This window comes from Eumetopias jubatus, unplaced genomic scaffold, assembly GCF_037043125.1.
Source record: "Eumetopias jubatus isolate StellerSeaLion01/CBP00866 unplaced genomic scaffold, mEumJub1_p1.0 scaffold_4, whole genome shotgun sequence".
NCBI lineage: Eukaryota > Metazoa > Chordata > Mammalia > Carnivora > Otariidae > Eumetopias > Eumetopias jubatus.
Window position 1 is genome coordinate 482,846 of NW_028274810.1, and position 22,996 is coordinate 505,841.

Consider the following 22,996-nt stretch of genomic DNA (forward strand, 5'->3'; position numbering starts at 1 on the left):
AAGAATGGATGTTACAATCCTACATGGCAAGGTTAGCATAAGGATTAAATAAGATTGCATGAGCGAATTCTATGCTAGCCTTGTACATAGTAGTCACTCAGTGAAATCTAGTTGCACAGGGAAACAGAATGAGGGTGTTTACCCATCCAAGGAACACCTGACATGTACGGGGGACCTTGAGAGTCCTGGCTAGCTGCTGGCCCTCAGGAGGCCCATAGTTTGGCAGGGAGGCAGACAGGGGTGTCATGCAGTGGGGTGGGTGCCTTGTTTGAGGAGTGAAGCATGGTCTGGTTAACCATCAGTGTCTCTCCTAGGGTTGAATTCCACACATTCCTGTCAATGTTTTAGGACCACATGAGGTTGCTGCTGTGGCTTTGTGTCTTGGCTCTTGGTCTTAGGGCCTGGGGTGAGTTTTCCTTCACTGGATCAGAGGGTAACTAAGAAGGATCATCTACTTTTACAGCAGAGTTCTTTAAATGTTGCCTCTCCCTTCAGGTGAAAGAATAGCTTTGCATTTGGAACACAGAACTTGAAGTCTGTAAACCTGGTTTCAAATCCTTGGCCTACCTCCAGCAATGATTTTAAGCAAATTATTCAGCCCTTTAAGTCTTAATTTTCCCACTTGATAATTGAGATAAATTTATGATTTCCCAAATTTTTGAGGATTAAATGAGATAATGCACATGAAGGATCATGAAGGATTTTGCACCTGAGCAATGGAAGCAATGATTCTCTTCATGTGGCTGGGGTTTATGCTTCTCAGTAAGAGAAAGTTCCTTGGGGCTAGGGATGTCAGTCACACACACAGGAGCTTGGGCACAGTACATGCCCCCAAGTCAGGCCTGGAAGAGCTGACTTGATTTGTGCAAATAATTCTAATCCCTTTTCTGCATTATCTTCTCATTGTTTCTATTTGGTAAAATCCATACAAAAGAGAACCTTGTGCTTTTGAGATGCTTAGATACACTTCTAAGTTGTTGTTGTTTTCCCAATAGTGTATATAGATACAGCTCATGAGAAACGGATATATTTCTGACTCCCTGCTCTTGGCTATTTAACTGTGTTCTGGGGATTCCCTGGAGTTGGTGTTGAAGGAAAGCATGCATGTGTTGCAACTGGAGGTGGTCATCTAGTCAGCCTAGAGGGGTCTCCTGGAGGGACCTCAGTGATCTGGCCTGAGTCTGTCACTGAGATTGTTAGTACTGGGGTTCTCTGAGGACCAATGTAAAATGGACTGTTCTTCTGCAGGTGATTTCTCCTGGGATGAAACACAAGCCAAAGATGTATCAGAGGGCTTTCAGGACCTGTTTGGCAACATCTCTCATCTCACTGAGAAAGGAAAACTCAGTCTCAATGGTGAGGAGCCTTAAAGACAGCTGGGTATGTTCTGTGACCAGAGTGCTTCTGAGATCTGCACTGCCCCTTGTGGCTGGCATGGGGCAGATGGGGCAGTGGAACATCAGCAAAACACCTGCAGGGATGCCGCAGGCCTTGGGGGTCTGGGGTGGTACCAGGAGAGGACAGAAACCAGGACAGGGAGATTCAGCCTCTGCACTTAGGGCCCCTAGCCTGAAGATGGAGACTCACACCTTGCCCTGAGGGAGTTGTCTGACTGAATGGGAGAGCTAGGCCCTATTTGGAGGGAGCCCCTAGGCTGTGGAAGAGACGTAATCCCCTCAAAAAGCACTCAGGGCAGGACAAAGGACACAGTCAGAGTCACAGAGCAAATTGTCAGTGAGCATAGTGTGCCCTGAAGGCATTAGTGCTGCAGTGAAACCCAGAGGGGCCACTCAGGGCTTTCCCAGGGGAAGCAGTGGGAAGGAGCTGCTTCCTAAAGCAGGGGTCCAGGAGTAGAGCAGGGCAGGAGCTTCAGGGTGGAGTCTGTCCCAGTGGGGATGCCCTGGATAGGTGAGCAGAGCATCCAAGCTTCTCTGGGCAGGTGCATACTTTGCAGTGGGGCAGTGGAGGAGAAATAGATGTGGAGGTGAGAAGGAGAGGGTGTGTGTGCCTGCTGAAGCCCTCCTCCCAGGGTTTTTCCACCCCTGTGGGGCAGACTCAGCCTAGAATGGCACCCATGGCCCAGGGAGTAGTGAGGCAGTGATGGGGCAGGATGCACTGAGTGATGTCCTTGTGGTTACCCAACAGATGTCTTCACAATTATTTCTCACAAGGAGTAGGGGGGGAGAAGCTGTTGCCTGCAGAACCCCACTGACCATGCCCGTGGATTTCCTTGTCACGCACCATGTCCCTGGACTGGAGTGTCACAACCAGACTATGTGCAGTCAGAGGCTTTGGGAATTGCGGGCCCATCACATGCACAACAACAGCTGGTGTGACATGGCCTACAAGTAAGGGCTATGTGGGGGTATATGGTCAATGCTGCTCCTTAGGGTTCTTCTCCCACCTTTACTCATGTCTTCTTTCCTCATTTCCTGGGTTGAGGATATATCAGGTTTATAGTGAATAAAATATGAAAAACCCTATAAAATTCCAAATCCCTTTGAATTTTCTATGAGATCTCCTAAAAGGATGCAAGGAAGGTTAAGTAATAACTATACTTCCTATCCCCCTCCAAAACTTCTTCACGTAGCACACTGATAGTTATGAATGACTACCAAGTGCATGGGTGCATTTGTTCTACCAAAAACATGTGAGGTTGGTCAGGCATACATTACTATCGCCATGCTCCAGGTGAGGGGACCAAGGCCAGGACGTTGTTTGGGTTTCTCAGAGTCACAGCTACAAGGTTGTAGAGCCCAGACTGACTCAAAACTGTCTCTTTGCCCACCACATGTCCCATCTCACCATATGCAGGGGGCTCTTACTTGGCAAGGCATCTCTTACTCTAGTGGTCACTGCAGTGGACCCTCTTAGTGCCTAGGACCACATGTCCTCAGCCCACCTCTGACCTTACCTAGTTGTGAGCAGTTCCTATGCATGGTGATGGCTTTCCACTTTGAGTACCCTCCACATCTCTCAGTTTTTCTGCTTTAGACTTTTACCACCCCTGATGGTGAAGGGGAGTTAATGTCCCCTTGCGGGGCAAGAGTTGTAAATAACTTCCTCAGCCCCCAGTCCTTCTCAGGGACAATCATTAGGTGCATGTACTCAGTTCCTTGTAAGTTCACCTATCTGGTGGCAGACAATGGGAGGAACAGTTCTGAGCTCCAGCTAGCCATTGTGAAGCCAGCCCAATTGTTCACACTTTGTTGGATTTCTTGCTTCTGATTCACTCTCCTTGCTCCCTCATACTGGCTTTTGGGATCCCTTTTCAAATAAACTGCCTGTATCCATGTCCTTATCTGAGGAGCTACTTTCTGAGAAGTCTATGTAAGACAGGAACCTGGCAAGGAGAAATCATATGAACAGCCTATGTGGAGATGACACAGGTAGCATGCATTTAGGAGGAAGGAGGAGAGCCATGTTTGAGGCAATATGGAGGCTGAGAAGAATCTCAGTGTAATTGGGTCTGTGTTAGCTACTGTGGTGGCACCAGGACCTCTCCTCCTTCTGAGTGTATAGGATAATTTACATAAAGCCTGGGCATCTGAACAAAGGAAGGAGGTAGGGAATGTGGGGGTGGGTTCTGAATTCTAAGGGAATATAATTGACTTTGTCTTTCCACTGTCTGGGACAAGTCCATGCAAATTCTCTGTAGTGAGCATAGCTTGAACCCTTCTCCCTTTGGGGGCTGATAAGTGGTTCCTCTTGTGGGGATGTGCCACAGTGCCAGACACTCAGCCTATATCTCCCTGCTCCACAGCTTCCTGGTTGGGGACGATGGGAGGGTGTATGAAGGTGTTGGCTGGAATGTCCAAGGCATGCACACCCAGGGCTACAACATCTCCCTGGGCTTTGCTTTCTTTGGCACCAAGGAAGGTAATGGTCATCCCAGTTGCCCTTCTCCAAAGAGTTACCTACTTCTTTGTTTCCACACTGCCTCCTTGACCTTCTCCTACTTCCCTGATGATCTACTCTCCTGGAGTTCCCCTCTCTCGGCTTACATGAATGGTATTTGTTCTTCTCTCCCTCCTCTGGCTTCCTTCTCAGTCTCCGAGCTGTCTCCTCTCTCTCTGGATATCTTGCAGTGGAGGTGCTGTACAGCCTTCTCTCCACAGCCTTGCTACCTTCTCATTGTCATCATGGAGGGATGTGGGCTTCTGCTGTCTTCTGTCAGTGACTGTCACATCTTCCTCTCTGGCTCTAAACCTTCTCCAGCACTAGACCCTCCTTCCCATTTCCTACCAGGCACCTCCTCCTTCCATCTCTCTTACCTCAAGATTTTCTGTACAATTTTTAAAACCACTCTGAGGCCTCTAATCCCTGCGTCCCTTCCACTTTCTTCTAGTCTTACTGCTGCCCATCCCCCCAGCTCTCCCAGCATCCTAGCATACCTGCTCCAGGACCATTCCACTGACTTTGCATGTCTAGTTTCTTATTGTCCCCTCCCAATACTCTGTGAGAAAATCCAGACAAGTTTCCTGATCGCTGTTACACAAAGTACAGCCTGAATTCCAGAGAGGAAGTGACCCAAGAAGAATCAAAAGGCAAGCTCACACTTTCCATTTTCAATTCCAGGATGGTTTCCACACACCAGAGGACCTGTATTCAGCTTGGTTTGTTTTTGTGACCACTCATTGTTACCTGGGTGTCACTCTGTTAGCTGTAGGGTCTTGAGCATGTTGTTTCTTGAAGCCTCAAGTTTCTTTCTGAGAATAATGAGGCTAATAATAGCATCTATGTCAGAGGTTTTTGGTGAGGATTAAGGAAGTTAATGCAGGGAAAGAAGCTGTCACATGCCTGGAAGGGCCCTTGCTGATGGGAAACCCTGACCCAGCTAGCTGGGCATTCCTGAGCATGGGGCTGTGTTCCAACTCTTCCATGGAGAAAGAGCAATGAATGAAGTTTTGGCAGGTCATTGAGAAAGGTCTTCATCCTGGGCCAGGTGGATCCTTGACTTTCAGGCTTTCTAACCTGGAGGATGAGCCAGTTTCCCTCTAACAGCTGTGTAAGGGCTGGCAGGGCATCTAGTCCTTCCCTCACAGCCCCCTGAAACTCAGGTCAGACCCAGGTTGCCATAGATGGCTCTCTTTCAGGCCACAGTCACAGCCCTGCTGCCCTGTCAGCCATGGAGGGCCTGATCTCCTATGCTGTCCAGAAGGGCCACCTGTCACCCAAGTATGTTCAGCCACTTCTCGTGAAAGGTGAGAACTGCCTACTCCCTCTTCAGAAGGCAAGTCCCAAGAAAGGTAAGACCTTCAACCCTACTGGGCCTCCCTCTAGACCCACCCACCCAGCCTACCCCCTACTAATTTCCAAACACCATTGGGAGTGACTTTTCAGTCAGGGTCTCATTGGATCCTTTCTGATAGGCAACCGGTCACCCAGCTCTCTGAACCTTTGGGCTGGCGCACCTTGAGAGGAACCCTCCAGGTCACCTCTTTATCTCTCAGATTTCTAGAATAATAGAGCCATGGCATTAGCATAGTGTAATATATGTGCATCCATTTCTTCAATCAGTCAACAATTATTTACTGAGAACCTGCTAGTCACTGAGGATATATCATGGAACAAAACACACAAGCAGTTCCCTATGAAGTTTCAACCTAGAGGGTAGAAAAAAAATAAACAAATAAGTAAATAAAATATTTGGTATGTTATAAGGTGAAAAGTGCTGTGGAGGGAAAAAAAAACATGGAGAGGAATAGGCATCTAACACATACAAGCACAAAAGCACAAATGCACATCTTTCTGAATACAAGAACCACAACAGCACTGATAGACCAAAGTGCTTACATCGCCATCTATACTGACATCAGAGGAAGTTGTTACAGTACTTTGGGTAATAAGCACTAGATAAAAGGTAGATTTGGGGTTTAAAAGTAGCATCAAAACCAGTATAGTTAAGGGTCACCTGGATGATTCAGTTCATAGAGCATGTAAATCTTGATCATGGGGTCATAAGTTTGAGTCCTACACTGGGGCCGTGGAGTTCACTTAAAAAAAAAAAGGACAATATAGTTAACAACCACTTTCAACCTTTTCCTGGACTTAATAAAGTTTTAAAGATAATTGTATCTATTATATGAAAGCTCTGAGTAAATCTGGTCTCTGCCTTTGGATTAGTGCTATCAACTAATATTAATGATTGCTTATATTGACAGAGAGTTTTAGGGATTACAGATGAGTTTCAAAGACATGCTTTCAGTTGATAATTCAGCTGATTTGTCCAAAGGGCCCTGTCATGCAGGCACACACACACACACACACAAGACAATCATGCAGATAGATAAGATATCCTTTGCCCTTGGGGATGAGTATCCATATCTTCTTAGGATCAATATACCCACTGTCCTTTGGGTTCTGTTTTTGGGTTAGATCCCATGGCTCTATGATTCTTGCCTCTTGAATATAATCCCATCAGGCAGACATACTCCACTCCCAGGTGGGCTCTCCTGAGTTCCACAGTCAGAGTCAGGTCAGGATGCTCAGAGGCCATGGGGATGTTAAGTAGTGAGGTAGTCGACATGGGTGGGCACAATAAGTCCACACATCCGGTTTTTTTTTGCCCCCCTCCTCAGCTTTCTCCAACATTATCCCACGGTCTGCATGGGAGGCCAGGGAGACCCATTGCGCCAAGATGAACCTCCTGGCTAAGTACGTCGTCATCATCCACACTGCTGGGAAAACCTGCATCATGTCTGATGAGTGCTACTTGCTGGTCCAAGATATCCAGTCCTTCTTCATAGACAGGTTGAACTCATGTGACATTGGGTATAAGTAAGTGGACCTGAGGACATGTGGGCTTCTTTTACCTGAGGGCAGACTATGAATCTTCGAATGGGAGAGAAGGGAAAATAATGTTTACTGAGTGCCCACCATATGAGAGGTGTGCTATGTTTAACCACATTGATTTTTCATGCAACTCTGGGTGAGCCTTACTTAGGATATAGCTAAAAGGGTGGTCAATCTCCTTGAGCATGTACTCAAAATGTGTCCTTTTTAAATATCTTATATTGACATGATGGAGACCAAGACTGCTGGAAAGATACTAGAGGAAGTTGTATACATGCAAGATTGTGAAGCCTGTAGAGAATATCTTTCCTGTCTGAAGGCAAACGGAAACACCAGATAATATCCTCTGATTGCTCTAATGCCAATATCTATAATTTTTTAATAATGAGCACACTGACCTAATGAAAGAATAAAAACTTCTTGTAGGATGCTCTCCAAGCCCACACCATCTCAGTCCATCAGAAACAATTACACTGAATGTTAAGTCTCAGAATGGGCCACCACTAATCCAGACAGTACACATTAATCAAGGAGCCCTTCCTCTAGGGGCATGATGGCTTAGCTAGTGGAGTTGGATTTTAGACCCTCCTTGCCTCCTGGCCAGGCACTCTGTGCAGCGTGCAAGCAGCATAGCTCTGTGCAATGGCCCTGCCTTGGCTGGATTTACCAATTACCATTGGATTACCAAATCTAATTGGCTTGGATTTACCAATTGTGATTACCATGGAATCACAATTACCATGTGATTCTGGGCTGATAGCCTGTCTTATCTCCATCCTGTTTTAGTTGCAACACTCTTGAGATAGGAGAAAACTTCCTTCAATACCTTTCATCTGTTAAGACTTGCCATGTGCTCTGCTAGATCCTGCTATGCAGGATTATTCACAGGGTTGCTCTCTTTGATTAGAATGTATACCTGAAAATTGACTATATGTTTTGAACCTAAACTGGAAAATGATGGGTGCTGAGAGAGGACATTTTCCTTTTTCCATTCAGGCTTCAGAGGTCAGTTTCTTGTCCCTTGGCTTTTGACCTTTTATTGTGTCTTTTTTGCCATAACTTTCATTACCCTGCTCACTGTGAAATGATCTGTAGTCAGGAGTAAACACCCACTTGCTATAAATTAGTTCACTGAGAACACAATTGAGTGCCTACTCTGTGGCATGAGGTTATGCTCTGGGGATGCTATCAGATGTAGCACAGATATGGTTCTTGCTTTGATGGAGCTAATACTCTGCTGAATGAGAAAGATAATTAAAGGAATAAATCCTAATAGAATACATTAAATGTTATGATAGAGGGTGCAAAGATGTAAGCAGGATACATTTTTAACTTGTTAGCTTGCTGGGGGATTGAGTGTGAAGGAAGTACACTTGAGAGGTGACATATCAGCTGACCTAAGAAATGAGTGAGCTTGTCAGAGGAGAGGGAAGACTGTTTCAAACACAGAAAAAGGACCTCTGTGGAAAATCCTGGATGCCACCTTGAGAATGGTGTCTTTGAGTAACTGAGGGAAGTTTATCATAATAAAAATAGATGACAGAGAGAGGGATGGTGAAAGGTAAGAAGGCAAACAGGGGCCATCTCATGAAGGATCTTGTCACTTAAGCTGGGGAGTTTGGACTGTGTTGCCAAGGGACTAAAAGCAGGGTTTGATATAAGATTTGTATCCGAAAGACATGAAGAACTACATATTTAAGGAAAGGACACAGGGAGACAAGGTGCAAAGGAGTGAGGGGGCAGTCACAAAAGACACCTGGGAGAGTAGAGTGCGATGGAAGTGAAGGGGGGAGGATATTTGTGGATGCAGAGGGATCAGGCAAGGCAGGACTGGAGAAGTGTACTTTGACCTTAGTGGTAAGGCAGCCACAGCTCACCTCCAGGGAAACAGTGTCATTAGTGAGGTATGGGGAAGGCCAGATTGGCAGGGATGGCTGTTGTTGCTTTTCTCTTCCTAGACTATGAACTTCTTGGGGCAGCAGCAGTGTGCCAGAGCTGGATGGGCTCATGAGAGCAGACTGTTGGAGAGCCAGGGCCTTTGTTAAATCACCAGGGGCTGAAAATCAGCCATGGTAGGAGTTTTACACCACAGAAATCAGTAAAGGCTATAAATAGCACTTCCTTCCCTTCCCCCTCTTTGATGAGCGCACCCCTGGCAAAGACTGTCTTTTTTGTAACTCTGCTTAGAATTTAATAGCTAATCAGTGTCTGCCGAGTAAAGGCATGAGTGATTGAATGAATGAGCAAATGAATAAATGAAACAATCCCAGGTTGTCTGTCTGTCATGCTGATCTCCATCTCCCCTCATGGTCCTCTAGCTTCCTCGTGGGGCAGGATGGTGTCATTTATGAAGGAGTGGGGTAGAATGTCCAAGGCTCCCGTGCTCCTGGCTACAATGACATTGCCCTGAGCATTGCCTTTATGGGCACCTTCTTGGGTAAGTGGATGCTTTGGGCAGTAGCAGTCATTGTATGGTGTTTGAGGGAGAGTGTCCTAAGTGGAAGACAACAGCATCAAACTCAGGGATCACTTCAGTGCCTGCATATGCTGGATTTACCCAGCTTCAGATTTGTCATTTGACTAAGCTGAGTGTGACCAGAGTGACCCCCTCCCAGACAGAATGCCCACTCTGAATCAATCTCCTTCACACCCAACCAAATGTCTCTCTCTTCTGACATCCAAAACACATATGAGACAAGGAGAAAAGATCTTTGTACATATATTTTGCTAAGTTTTTACCATGGCAACAATGTGGGGACCCTTACCTTACTTGCCACAGCCCTGGATTAGCCCTTGTCTCTGCATCCAGAGTGTACACTGAGGATTGTCATTGCTCAGAGCTCTTGACTAGAGTTTGTTTAGACTCTGGGAACTTTTGCTGCACCTCTGGGAAGAGCCATGTCACTGGGGCTGGTTCAGTCTGATACTAAAATGGATATTGGGTGGGGTAAGGGGATACCTAGGAAGGTGTCTGGGGATGGGCTGGGCGTGTGAAGGTACAGGAAGCACAGCTTGTGGCCAAAGCAAGGTTTCTCAGCCTCAACACTATTGACATCCTGGCTCAGGTAACTCTTTGTAGAGGAGCTGACCTGTGCATTGTATGACCCTTAGCTGCAACCTTGGCTTCTGCCACTGGATGCCTGTAACACATTTTGCCTAGCTTGAGAACCAAAAATGTCTCTAGACAGTGTTAAATGTCCCCATGGGAGGCTAAATTTCCTCAGTTGAGAACTACCATGTTAAATATTTGCAATGGACAAAGTCTCCATGCATCCCCCAAACAGTTGTATGTCTTATCCCAGGCTCTGCTCTTTTCATTCAAGAAGAACTTTGGTGCTGAGGAATCTGAGTCCTGACTTGATTTTCTGTCTATAGGGTGTCTGACAGTATCAGAATATATTAGCATGGTGGTAGGGGTGGGTTAGGGGGGATTCAGGAGTGGGTCCTGACCTGGGCAGGGTGCCCTGGAAACCTGTAACAGAGAGATAACTGTTTTGCAGGTACCCCACCCAATGCTGCAGCCTTGGAAGCAGCCCAGAACCTGATCCAGTGTGCAGTGGACAAGGGATATTTAATTCCCAACTACCTGCTGGTGGGGCACAGTGATATTGTCAACACCCTGTCTCCTGGACAAGCTTTGTACAACATCATTAAGGCTTGGCCTCATTTCAAACACTGAGGGAGCCCCTGCTCCTTCTGAGACTGTTCCCTGTGCCCGCCTGGCTGCTAGGCTTCCCCTGTCCTCACCCTCCACCCTGACTCAACACTTGGTGTCCCCTCCCAGCCAGCCCCATCTTGTCCCTCCTTTCTCAGGTTAGTGTGATCCTCTACTGCTAGCACCCCACCATCCTCCAAGTAGCTCTGAGACCCCAGAGCTGGGCATTCCCAGCCCTCTGAGTAGGCCCCACCTTCCTCTCTCCTCATCTTCCCCTCCCCTGGGCACCCAGCTCCTAAGCCAGGTGGGAAGTTGGGCTGATGCTTGTTTGACTTCGCTTTCCCTTTCTGGCTGCCCCTCTGCCCCATGTACCTTAGCCCTGCCATCTGCCCGGCAACCCCCAAGATTCACACAGGACCCAGGTTCAAGGCCTGAAGCCCCTCCCTGCTCACACACTGACTTGTCCACATGTGGATATGGCCCTTATTTCAGAGCTCTATCACTTATAGGTGTGCTTCTCCTCTCCACTGGATTGTGAGGGTTTCCAGTTTTATTTGTCCCCATGTCCTCAGTTCCTCAGCAGTGTCTGGAGTCTAGTAGTCACTACAGAAATTTGTTGGATGAATAAACGAATGAGTGGATCGAGTCCCTGCTCCCCTTTTCAGTCTGCTCCACCACCCCTTCTCTGGGGATGCCTTCTGGGGCAGTCCTCCCTCCTGCCAGCTTTCTCTCTGTTCCTGCCCTTCCAAGTCTGAGCCTCAGAGCCAGCTCTGGTGGCTTATGTGTAATGGTTGCTGTGCCTCTAGGGTCCTATCTCCTGTCCTCCCTGAGCTCCCTGAGGACAGAGACTGCATTCCTCCAGGCCCATCTGGGCTGTGTCCTCACAAGTCTCCTGTGCCTGTAGTCTGCCTTTGCCTAGCTGTGTCCACTGGGTGTGGGGTTCAGTGGGGACCCAGAGCCTGGGCACTCTGCAACCCTCCAGGTCTGGGCTCCTCCTGCCCAGAGAGAAGCCAGACACTGAAGTATTCCATACGGGGTAGGCAGTATTCTGCTGTTCACTGGAAGCACATGGGTTGGCTCTTCTTTCTCCTGATCTGGAAACAACAGGAAAAAGGAGGGGAGGGATAAAAAGAAGTAGCCAGAAACATGGACTTTTCTCCCCTCTACACCTTTGGTATTCATACAGTGTCTTTGCCCTTAGAGTGTTTTACATATCTTCAACTAGGCAGGTTTTAACAGCCTCTCAGTTTTACAGCCCTTTTGCTTTTCAAAGACTGTCCCTGTGATCTTACTGGATTTGCTGTCCTTTTGTTATTTGCCCTCAGGCCACCTGGCATGTAAACAGAGGAAGGAATGGTTTATCTGGAGGGTCAAGTATGCTAGAGGACCCAGTGCCCCTTCCTGATTTACCGAGCCGGCAAGAGGTGGCTCCTGGAGAACCCCCTGAGCTCTCTCCACCAGGGGCTCCTTTCTTGGGGAGAGGGGGCTGGATACAGACTTCCCAGAAGAAGAACCTTATGTTTCTCCGTCTCTTAAAACATCAAAGATGAGTTTCCCAGCCCTTCACACAGGGAGTAGCCAACAAGTTGGATGTGAGATGTTGAGAAATAGTATCACGATAAAAACTGTGTCCTTCAAATTTCTTGACCTTTCTTATAATCCTACCTTTGATTGAGGAAGGTTCTCTTCCCTTTGATTCAAACCCCAGACCTCAGGGTCTTGTTGACCCCCCTTAACCCCTGTCCCAGGCAGGCTGTGGACAGGGCTGTAGACTCTCCCACCTCCACCAGCACTCATCAAGGCCTCCTCAAATCAACAACACTGCATGGTCTGGACTATTGTCTTCTCCAAATTTTTAACTTGTATTGGTCTCACATATACAATCTAAGTAAAAGCAGAGCACTCAGCTGGCAAATGGTTTTTTTCATGGCAAATTCTGAGGCAGCCCATTCTGTGCAGTTGCCTTTTCTGAGTCCTCAGTATAGAGAAATTCTTCCCAACTCCCCTTAATCATATAAAGTGGGGTTCATACTACCCCTCACCACCTCAAGAAGATTGTTGTGAGGATTAAGTGAATGAAATGTGGTAAGGTTTTAGACCTTATGGTTGGCATGTGATAATGATTCTATTAAAGTTCGTGGAGGTATGGCTATTCATGTCGCTATTGCTGTGGTTTTGCTATCATAGAGGTCAAGAGCAGGCTGCCCAAAATGTGCCACTTTGGCATACCAATGCTTTTAGGTAAAAGTTACTTAAAAGACAGCCTGTGCTAGAAGGACACTCAGACCCTCCTCAATCCCCCCAAAACCAGGAAATAAATCTCCTCCTGTGAAAGGTACCTTTCCTGTAACAGAAGGTAAAGAGACATCCTTATCACCAGAGGTGGGGAATTTAGAGCAGAGAAGTCTGTATAAACAACTCTTGTTACTTTTTACTAATTTACCACTCTAAGCTCCCAAAGTTAAATTTTATTTGTTCTGTCAATGCCTGACAAATTTATTGTCTCTTTGTCTAAAAAGTATAAAAACTGCCTGCTTTGGTCATTTCTTTATTTCTCAATTTCATTCCTAGGCCTCCATGTGCACTTAATAAAACTTTCAGGTTTTTTTCTCCTGTTGATCTATCTCACATAAATTTAATTCCCAGTCCAGCTGGAAGACCTCAAGGTTAGAGAAGAACTTTCTCTTTCCTTCAATTATCTATTAGTCCTATTTGCAGCAGGAAGGATGTGCCTTCGCAGGCACCAGCCCTGGCAGCCCCAGGAGTTTGGCACTCCCTGCGAGACCAGGCTGGCCTGAAACTTGTGGCACATAGGACTTGGCAGGTCTGAAGGAGCCCATGGTAAAGGAGGGACACACCTCCTTCATGGCCCTTGGACTGCCAGAATGAGAGGGATTCTAGAGCTCATCTTGCCAGTTGTTTTCCACAACTATTAGCTGGGAGAAAAAAAAAAAAAGACACCCAATGAAGTTTTCTTTGGTTCCAGAATAAAATACTTACCTGGCTAAAACCCTACATTTTATAGGAAATTGAACCCAAAGGGGTCAATGACCATTCAAGTTCACTCAGTGAGTTAAAGAAAGGAAGGGACACTCAGATTCTGAGCATGGCACCATTCCTCTGGTCAAAATCATTTTGTGGTCCCTCCTTTTGGATAGAGTAAAGTAAACAACTCAGCATGGCAATTAGGGCTTTCCACAATCTCACTCCAAGTTACCTTTTCTCACAGAATGAACCCAGGTGGGCAAGGTATGGGCTCACCTCCTGGGCTTGTTCATCTTGGATGCTTTGCCCACACTGTCCCTGCCCCACTCCTGACCACTGCGATTATACCAGGTTTTAAGACACTTATCCAGGCTAGCTCTTCCAAAAGGCTTCTTGTTTCTCCAGACTAGAAATGACATCTTCCCCCACCCCCAGGTGCCCGTGAATGTCACCTGAGCCTCTTGGTGCCTCCTCACTGCCTCCCCCCACTTCTCCCTCCTGACCTGGACTCCCCAGGCTGCACCACACCTGCCAAGTCTCAGGATCTCCAGGGGCACATGGGGGCCTTTGTGTCTGTGCAATGGAAGGGCAGGAGCCATGCCTGGGCAGGGCTGGGTGAGCACAGGCAGCATTCCCAGCCTGGGAGGGCGGCTGCTCTTCCCTTAGCTGGTCTTGAGATATTTGTCAGAGTGGAAAATCCACTGCCAGAAACTGCCCACTGTTGCAGCATGTTGGATTTTTCACAGGTTAATTCCATCTTCATTCCAGGCCAACCATTGCTCCCACCTTCTGGTGCACCCCCCCACCCCCATCAGTGAGATTTGGGGCAAAACATGCTCCACCACCAAAGTTTCCCCACCATCCTTGAATGCTTCTGTGACCTTCTCACTATGAAGGCCACAGCCAGGGGTGTGGTGGGGAGGGGCAGGAACTGTGTCCCAGTAAATATTAGTTAAAATGTTAGAAAACAGTGATCAAGAAGGTGCTTTGTTCTAAATGCTGCCCAGAGTTAGAGATAACACGCCATGAGGCTGGGGTAGAAGGGAGTACCATAAATCAAAGAATGAAGATATAGTCCCTGAAGACTAAATGAAAAAGGAAAACATTCCCTCGGCATCTGGCATTTTCCATTTGGAATTTCCAAATTTATGGACAACTCTCTCTTGTCTGTACTAAATAATCATAGCAAGGCAAGGGAAAGAGTGAGAGAAATCTTGCAAAACTGTGTCCCAACCCCACCTGCCCAGCCACTTCCTATACTCTGTCCCTTTGGCTTCTTTCTTTCCCACTTGAGTTGTCTCTCTCTCTCTCTCTTCTTTAGTAACTCTTTGTCTCTGTCTCCCTCTCACCTCTGCTTATCTCTCTCTTTTTCTTTCTTTCTCTCACACTGCCTCCCTCTCTGCCCCTTGATGCTTATTTTCTGTTTCTGCCCTTCTGCTTCTGTGTCTGCCCTGATTTTGCCCTTCTTCTTTTGCACTCCCCAGCATCTAGAATATGGCAGCATGGAAGAAACAGCAGGAAAGGGGCCTGTGCCTTAGCACTGTCGATCCCCACCAATGTGCCCCACACTGCTCCAGGGCTGCCATGGTGCCAGGGAGTGGAAGGAAGAGCAGGAGGCCAAGGGTGGGGTGGCTCTGGGTAAGGTACACATTTTCCAGAATTTAATGCCACACAGAAGCGGAAGTAGGACAGGTATGTTTCTGGCCCAGCAGGTTTTGCCTGGCAGGGCTGGCTGAGAACAAGGACTTAATTAGAAATGCTGACTGGGAGAGAGGAAGGTGTTATTAGCTGGGAAGAGTGGTAGGAGGGGTGGGAGGTCCTGGAAGGTGTGGCATCCTGGGAGGTGTGGCAGGGACTTGGGGGACTTTCTGCAGAGGCTGGAGTAAAATGTGACTCCCCATGGTAGGGAGCCAGGGGTTCCCTCTCTGGGTGGCCAGGAGCCTTTTGGTACCCAAGAATAATGCAGCTGTCTGCATGGAAGGGGAGATGGGGAATTTCTTAACTCATTCTCTAGCTCGGCTCATATGTTCCTTCTTTTAAGAGTCCATCTCTTGGGGCCACCAAATTAGGTTTCTTTTATTTGGTTCTTCTTTGGCATTCTGTTCATTTGTAATTGCTTTTTTTCACATGTTTCTCTCTCTGTGTGTGCCCATAGGTGTGCACATATTGTCTGACTGACCCACTAGATTATAAGTGCCATGAGAGTGGGGACCGTGTTTACCCCAGTCATGTTGTATCTTCTCCTGGTGCATAGTCATTACTCAGCAAACATTTTAGACATGCAGATTTCAAAGGGAAACTGGTGCTCTGATTGTCTATTGACTTGTCTTGGAGCAGGTGGCAAGTGTAATTTGTCTGGTCTGTCCTGGATGGGGTCCCTCCCACTGGCTCATCATATGGTGGTTGGGGAGAGAGAAGGAGCCCAGGGTGTGAAGATGGAGGGATCAGGAGGAAACTGACCTGGGGTCAAACCAGATCACAGCAGACCCACAGAGTAGACACCCATACATGAATAATTAAGATAGCTGAGTGCCTAATAATATTCAGTGGTCTTTCCTTCCTGCAGGGAATCACTGTATGTGATTTCATTTAATCTTCAAAACAGCTCTGTAGGGCCCTTTGACAGCTGAGGAAACTGAGGGTAGGCTTGGAGAGATTACATCACCTTCTTAAGGTCACATAGCTAGTGCATGCCAGCACTGAATTGAGTTTCTGTTTCTTTGTCTGCACATTAAGCTGTTCTCCAGGTTGTTTACGTTCCCTTTACAATGGGTGGCCAGGACTCGACAAAAAACCCAGGGTCCCTTGAATCAGACAAAGTTCACAGGAGTAATTACTTCCCTAATCCAACAATATTCTTTAATTTATAAATGGTATAGTTCTGATTTCATGTTGTAATAATAATGATAGCAATGACAAAGAAACAAACAAAAAAAAACAGACTCTTATATATACAGAACAAACTGGTGGTTGCCAGAGGGGAGGTCAAGGGGGCAATGGGTAAAATAGATAAAAAGAATTAAGAGGTACAAACTTCCAGTTATAATTGAATGTCATGAAGACGAGAAGTACAGCATAGGGAATATAGTCAGTAATACTGTAATAACATATGGTGACAGATAGTGACTACACTCACTGTGGTGAGCACTGAGTAATGTATAGAATCACTATATTGTATATATGAAACTAATATAACATTGTATGCCAATTATACTTCAATAAAAAAAAATATAAGCAATTCATTCCAAGACTGCCTTTTGGTCATACTGCCCAGTGGATCTTTCCATCACAACTGCTAATACCCCACCTCTTACTCCATCATGTCCTCACCAGGCCTGTTTTTCAACCTAAGTGTGGGACTCTAGTTTGTCTTGATTTAGTGTCATATTATAGCAGTATTTCCTCATAGCTAAAATCTGCTGAAATCTTTTGGATTTTGATTTCATCATCCTCTATGAGCCAAAGCTCCTTCTTCATCTTCAGCATTTTTTTCAAATCCCTCAGTCACCTCCCAAACATCCACAGGCATTGGGCAACAACCTCCAGGCATGCCTACACACATTGCCCCATTTGACCTTTGCAAGAAGCTTCAAAGATGGCACTGTGCTCACATTTCCTTGATAAATAACTGAGGAGATGTGGTCAAGAACCTAGATTGAGGCCCCTTTCCCTGCATCACCATTGTCTTGTACAGTTTTTCCAGAAATCTACCTCAAATTACACTCAAGCCACAAATCTCTGCTGTTTGATGCAGAAACCACAAATACAGTGGCAAGTGCTATTAACCATTCACTCCCTATAATTCTGTGAGGGCTAGAAGGAGAAAGAAATTGTGGCTGAAATGTGTGTTTATGCGTTTGTGTGTGTGGAGTGTGTGTGCAGTGTATGTGTGTGTGGTGTATATGTTGTATTGTATATGTGTGGTGTGTGTGTGTTTGTGTGTTGATGTGTGTGGTGTATACATGTGTGTATAGTATATATGTGTATGTGTGCGTGGTATGTGTAGTGTTTGTGTGTCATATGTGTGTGGTGTGTGTGTAGTATATATGTGTGTGGTGTGTGTGGTATGGGTGGTGTGTGTGTGGTATACGTATGTATGATACATATGTGTGTGTGGTATGTGTGGTGTGTGTGTGTGATATATGTATGTGTGGTCCATATGTGTGTGTGGTATGTGGTATTTGTGGTGTGTGTGGTATGTGTAGTGTTGTGTGTGCAGTGTGTGTGTGATGTGTGTATATGTGTACGGTGTGATGTCACTGTTCATTCCTATCAATTAGTCCATTTTCATTATGGAGAACCCACAGTCATCATTTCATTTATTATTGATATTCTTATGTACCCCAAATATGGAAGTTTTATTCGTGTTTTTTACTAAATTTAACTCAATTCTTAATTATTTTCCCTTCTTGTTCTTTCTTTTGAAATATTTATTTATTTATTTGAGAGAGAGAAAGGGAGAGAGCAGGGGTAGAGGGAGAGAGAATCTTAAGCAGACTCTGTGCTGAGCACAAGCATGAACCTGAGATCATGACCTGATCCAAAACCAAGAGTCTGACAATTTAACTGACTCTACCACCCAGGTGCCCCCTCCCTTTTTGTTCTTTTTACATACATGTCATGAGGTTCATGAGGTGTGCATCTTCTGGTCTAGTGGCCACTGATCTGGATGTGGCCCCTTAACAGTTCAAGATATCTTTGGGCACACTAACCTGTTACTGATCCAGGTACACAGGAAATAGTGTTTATGTATATAGCAAGCCAGATATAACAGATAAGACTTTTCTGAGTGATGTGTGGCTTGTGGAAGGTGGATAGAACTTCGTGACCTGTAGACTTCTGGCGTGAGGAAATTAAACATATACTGCTACTGGGGCACCTGGGTGGCTCACATGTTGAGCGTCTGCCTTCAGCTCGGGTCATGATCCCAGGGTCCTGGGATTGAGCCCCACATCAGGCTCCTGGCTCAGTGGGGAGCCTGCTTCTCCCTCTCCCCCTGCTCATGCTCTCTCTCTCTCTGTTTCTCTGCGTCTCAAATGAATAAATAAAATCTTTTAAAAAAATAAAATAAACATATACTGCTACTTAAAATCACAGAGATTCTTAAAAAAAAAGAAATCACAGAGATTCTTGGTTTGACTTCTAGCTCAGTGAATCTAAGGATACTTGCTCAGCCCTTTTGGTTTGTTATTCTACCAAGTTTAGGTAATAATGAAATTCTCTGGGCTGGTATTTAAAAGGGAAAAGAGAGGAAGAATTTGCAATGTCACAAATAAGCTGAAGTATAAAAAATACCATATGTTCTTAACACTTGAATAAACTAAGGGCAACCAATATCTCCTTCCCTCAGGGAGGTTTTCATCTGGAGATAAGCGGGAATAAGGGAGGAGAGGGGATGCACCAAGGAAGAGACATGAGTTGAGACAGGGTCATGGACTGTGGACCTCAGCACCTTCTCTATCTGGAATGTTGTCCCAACCCCCCTTCATTTCTTTGCCTGATCAATTTCTATACATTCTTCAGTTCCGGGTCTAAATGTCATGTCTTCATTCACTTGTATGTGGAATTTAAGAAACAAAACAGATGAACATAGGGGACAGGAAGGAAAAGTAAAATAAGATGAAATATGGAGAGTGAGGTTAGCCATAAGAGACACTGAACTCTAGGAAGCAAACTAGGGTTGCTGGAGGGGAGGTGGGTAGGGGAAGGGGTAATTGGGTGATGGGCATTAAGGAAGGCACTTGATGTAATGAGCACTGAGTGTTATATGCAACTGATGAATTACTAAATTCTACCCCTGAAACTTATAATACACTATATATTAACTAAATTGAAATTAAATAAATAATTTAATAAAAATAAAATAAAATAAATGTCATGTCTCCAGAGAAGAACTCTCCCCCCATCATCCATCAGCCACGTATTCATTCAGAAACTTGTGCCTTTCCAACAGTGCATGATTTGGAACCATATCTTTAATTCTGCTGTTTTTCATTTTATATCTGTCTTACTCAATAGATGTTAGCTGTATGAGGGCAGGGACCTCCCCAGTGTTTCCCTAGCTCCTGAGATGGTGTCAGGTATAGCAGCACATAATGGCAGGCTAACACATATTTGTGGAGTGAACGAATATCCTTGGTGTCTTCTCTGCAGCAGTGAGGTTGAATCAGGTGACCTGGGCATTTTCCAGGTATAGGGGTCCCAGTGTGGGCTGACTCCTGTAGTCGTTGGGGTGGAAGGTAGGTGAGGGATCAGTGGCAGAAGGGAGCTAGAGTCTTGATGTAGTTTGACCAGGAGGTGGTGAAGGTAGTCTGGCTCCTGGCCAGGGCAGGGGCTGGGCAAGTTGTGGTGGGTGTGGAGTTGGAACACCTCCAGGCCAGCAGCAATCCCAGCAAGTGCAGGCACAGGGGAGAATGGCTAGAGATGCATGCAGACCTGCTGGGGCACTTGATGCAGGGATATGTTGGTGTTGGCATCTTGTACTTGTGGCCATCAAACTGTTCTTGGCACATCAGGATGACGAGTGACAAGGTGGCCTGTCCTGAGACTGAGGTCAGAGAGGAGACCCACCCACCATCTTGACAGTTCCTGGTGCTGTCCTGCTTGTTTGGTCAGCTCCTGTTCCTTGGGCCCTCACAAACAACCTTATGTTCTACTTCTTTCCCCAGGCTTCCCCTCCCACCATCTCACTCTCATCCTTGCTGAAACCTTGCAAATGAGTCTGCAACCTTATTCCCAAAGTTCTCTTTGCATCAGCCTCTGGAGTGATGAGTCCACTCTTCCATTAAGGTCCAACTTTCTACCCCTTCCTTTGATCCCCTACTGAGCTCTTTTGGGATCCCCTTTTTCAATCCATCACTTTACCTCTTGGATTTATATTTATCACCAAAACTTCTTTTTTGAACATGAGAACATGAAGTTCCTATTCTAACTCTGTGCTTTATTCAACTTGAATACCTATTGGCATCTTTGTATCTCAATTTTTATAGTTGGTCTCCATATGCATGTAATTAAATGTGTTGTTGTTGTTTCTCTCCTGGTAGTTATCTAATGTCAATTTAAGTCGTAGACCAGCTGCAAGAATCCTGAAGGGTGAGAAAAAAAATTTTCCTCTGCAAAAAGGCCTACCCACATTACTAAGGGTCATCTCCTGTACCTAAAGTCAACTGATTGCAGATGATGGCAATACTACAAATGCCTTTACAGCACCAGAGATAAGTGTATGATTAAATAAGTGGGTACTATAGCCTGGCCAAGTAAATACATCAGACTAATTGTCACAGATTCCAAAGGGCTACTCTGTCAGGGTAAATGTGAATGATAAATGCCCCATCCTGCAGAAAAGGATAAAATTGTTTATTGAAAATTAGTAGCAGGTATAAAGAAAAAAATCATTTCAGAATTTGTAAGTACTAGCTAGAATGCATTTGAGTTTGTGATCTGAATGCATGCAATCAAAGTGATGAAAAATTGGAAGTGATTACATGTTAGTAGTATGCCCAGGGGACTGGAAATACTAAGTATACATTCTTTCTAGAGGAGCTGACTTCAGTCTAGGTCTAAAAACATTCCATCATGGTGAAGCTCCTAGTAAATTCAGCATGAAAAAGTAAAAAACACAAGACACAGAAAGATAAAAGATAAAATGACTAAGAATCAGCAGAAACCAGACACAGAAGAATTCGTTCCATAGACATCAGATATTAAATTTGTCAGACATGGAATAAAAAATGACATTGCTTATTTATGTTAAACTAAGTTGAAAAATTCTAACAAATCAATAAAGACAACTCAACAATGGAATGAGCAAAAGTGAAGAACAAATCACAAAAGAGGATATCTAGATATCTAATAAATATATAAAAATATGCTTAACTTTGTTTTTCATCAGAAAAATATAAATTAAAATTACAATGAGAGGGAGGAGTTAAGATGGCAGAGGAGTAGGGGGCCCTAATTTCATCAGGTCCTGGAATTCAGCTAGATAATTCTCAAATCAATCTGAACATCTGCAAATTCAATGGGAGATCTGGGAAAAAAATTGCTGCAATTCTACAAATAGAAAAGCAACCACTTTTTGGAAGGTAGGAGGTGTGGAGATGTGAATCCCGGATGATCTATCAGAAGATAAACTGCAGAGGGCAGAGAGCTTGCTTAAGGAGGCTACTGCAAAGTATTATAAACAGTGGAGCACAAAATCAGAACATTTAGAAGTCTGCTCAGTGGGGTACATCCCTGGCTTAAAGGAGCTCAGTGACAAAACGGCACAATCTCAGGTGGGACAGCATGGCCTCAGGATCCCCAGGGTCACAAGAAGAATGGGGGTACCTGAGTGTGGCAGAGTTTCCAGGCATCGGAGCAGGGAAGCTGGATGAAAGCAGAGAAGCTAGGCGCCGGCTTTCTGCTCGATGTTGCCATAAAACTTGAACCACTGCACAGCCACGCAACCACTCTCTGGTCAGGAGCCTAGCAAAAGGCAGAAGCAAGGCGATATCCTCCTGCTTTCCCCCAAGAGGAATGGTGTGGGTCCATGCCACAGGAGTCCATAAAGTTTGGAGACTCAAAACTGTGTCACATGCCTGAGATAAAAACGCTTGATCATGGGCTGGGTGAACACAGAGTTCAGTCAGAAACCAGGGAGACAAGAGTGACTGCTTTTCTGCGAGAGCTCACTGAAGATTGGGGGTTGTGTGTGAACTTTCAGCTCCAGAACTAGAGATAGGGGAACTGCCATTTTCATCCCCCTCCCCCGCATTGGTGCTGAAAGATTTCAGGGAGCAAAACAGCACCATATAGTGTACTCTGGAGCCACTTACACTGAGCCCGGTCCCCTGGCAAGGGAGGTGCAATTCCACCAGGGCGAGACACCTGAGAATCAGTGCAGCAGGCCCCTCCCCCAGAAGACCAGCAGGAACAACTCGCTAACACCAAGTTTACCGATCATAGAGAACTGCAAAACTTCAGCTCTTGTGGGAAACATTATATAGCATTCTCATCCTTTTTTTTTTTAATACTTTAGTCTTTTAATTTTATTTTTTTCAGCTAATTTCTTCTATTTTTATTCTTTTTTATCCTTTTTTAATTTGTATTTTTATATATACATTATATAGTTATATATTTTTTTTGGTTTCTGAAATTTATTGTATTTTATTGCATTTTTATGTATATATATATAAGTTTTTCTTTCTTTCCTATTTTGGGATCTAGTTTATTTTATTTTATTTTTTATTATGTTATGTTAATCAGCATACAATACATCATTAGTTTTTGATGTAGTGTTCCATGATTCATTGTTTGCGTATAATACCCAGTGCTCCATGCAGTACGTGCCCTCTTTAATACCCATCACCAGGCTAACCCATCCCCCCACCCCCTCCCCTTTAGAACCCTCAGCTTGTTTCTCAGAGTCCATAGTCTCTCATGGTTCGTCTCCCCCTCCGATTTCCCCCCCTTCATTTTTCCCTTCCTGCTATTTTCTACTTCTTTTTTTTTAAATATATAATGTATTATTTGTTTCAGAGGTACAAGTCTGTGATTCAACAGTCTTAAACAATTCACAGT

The 22,996-nt window shown here is 45.3% G+C and overlaps 1 protein-coding gene across 1 annotated transcript; it reads left to right on the plus strand.

Moving 5' to 3' along the window:
* Positions 1–354: 354 nt before the first annotated feature.
* On the plus strand, positions 355–10,474 carry LOC114202434 (peptidoglycan recognition protein 4-like). The gene is given in 9 exon segments (XM_028095612.2): positions 355–406; positions 1,249–1,356; positions 2,146–2,174; positions 2,176–2,348; positions 3,764–3,879; positions 5,097–5,249; positions 6,582–6,780; positions 9,114–9,232; positions 10,296–10,474. Coding segments are annotated over 9 exon segments (1,128 nt in total).
* The last annotated feature ends 12,522 nt before the right edge of the window (positions 10,475–22,996 follow it).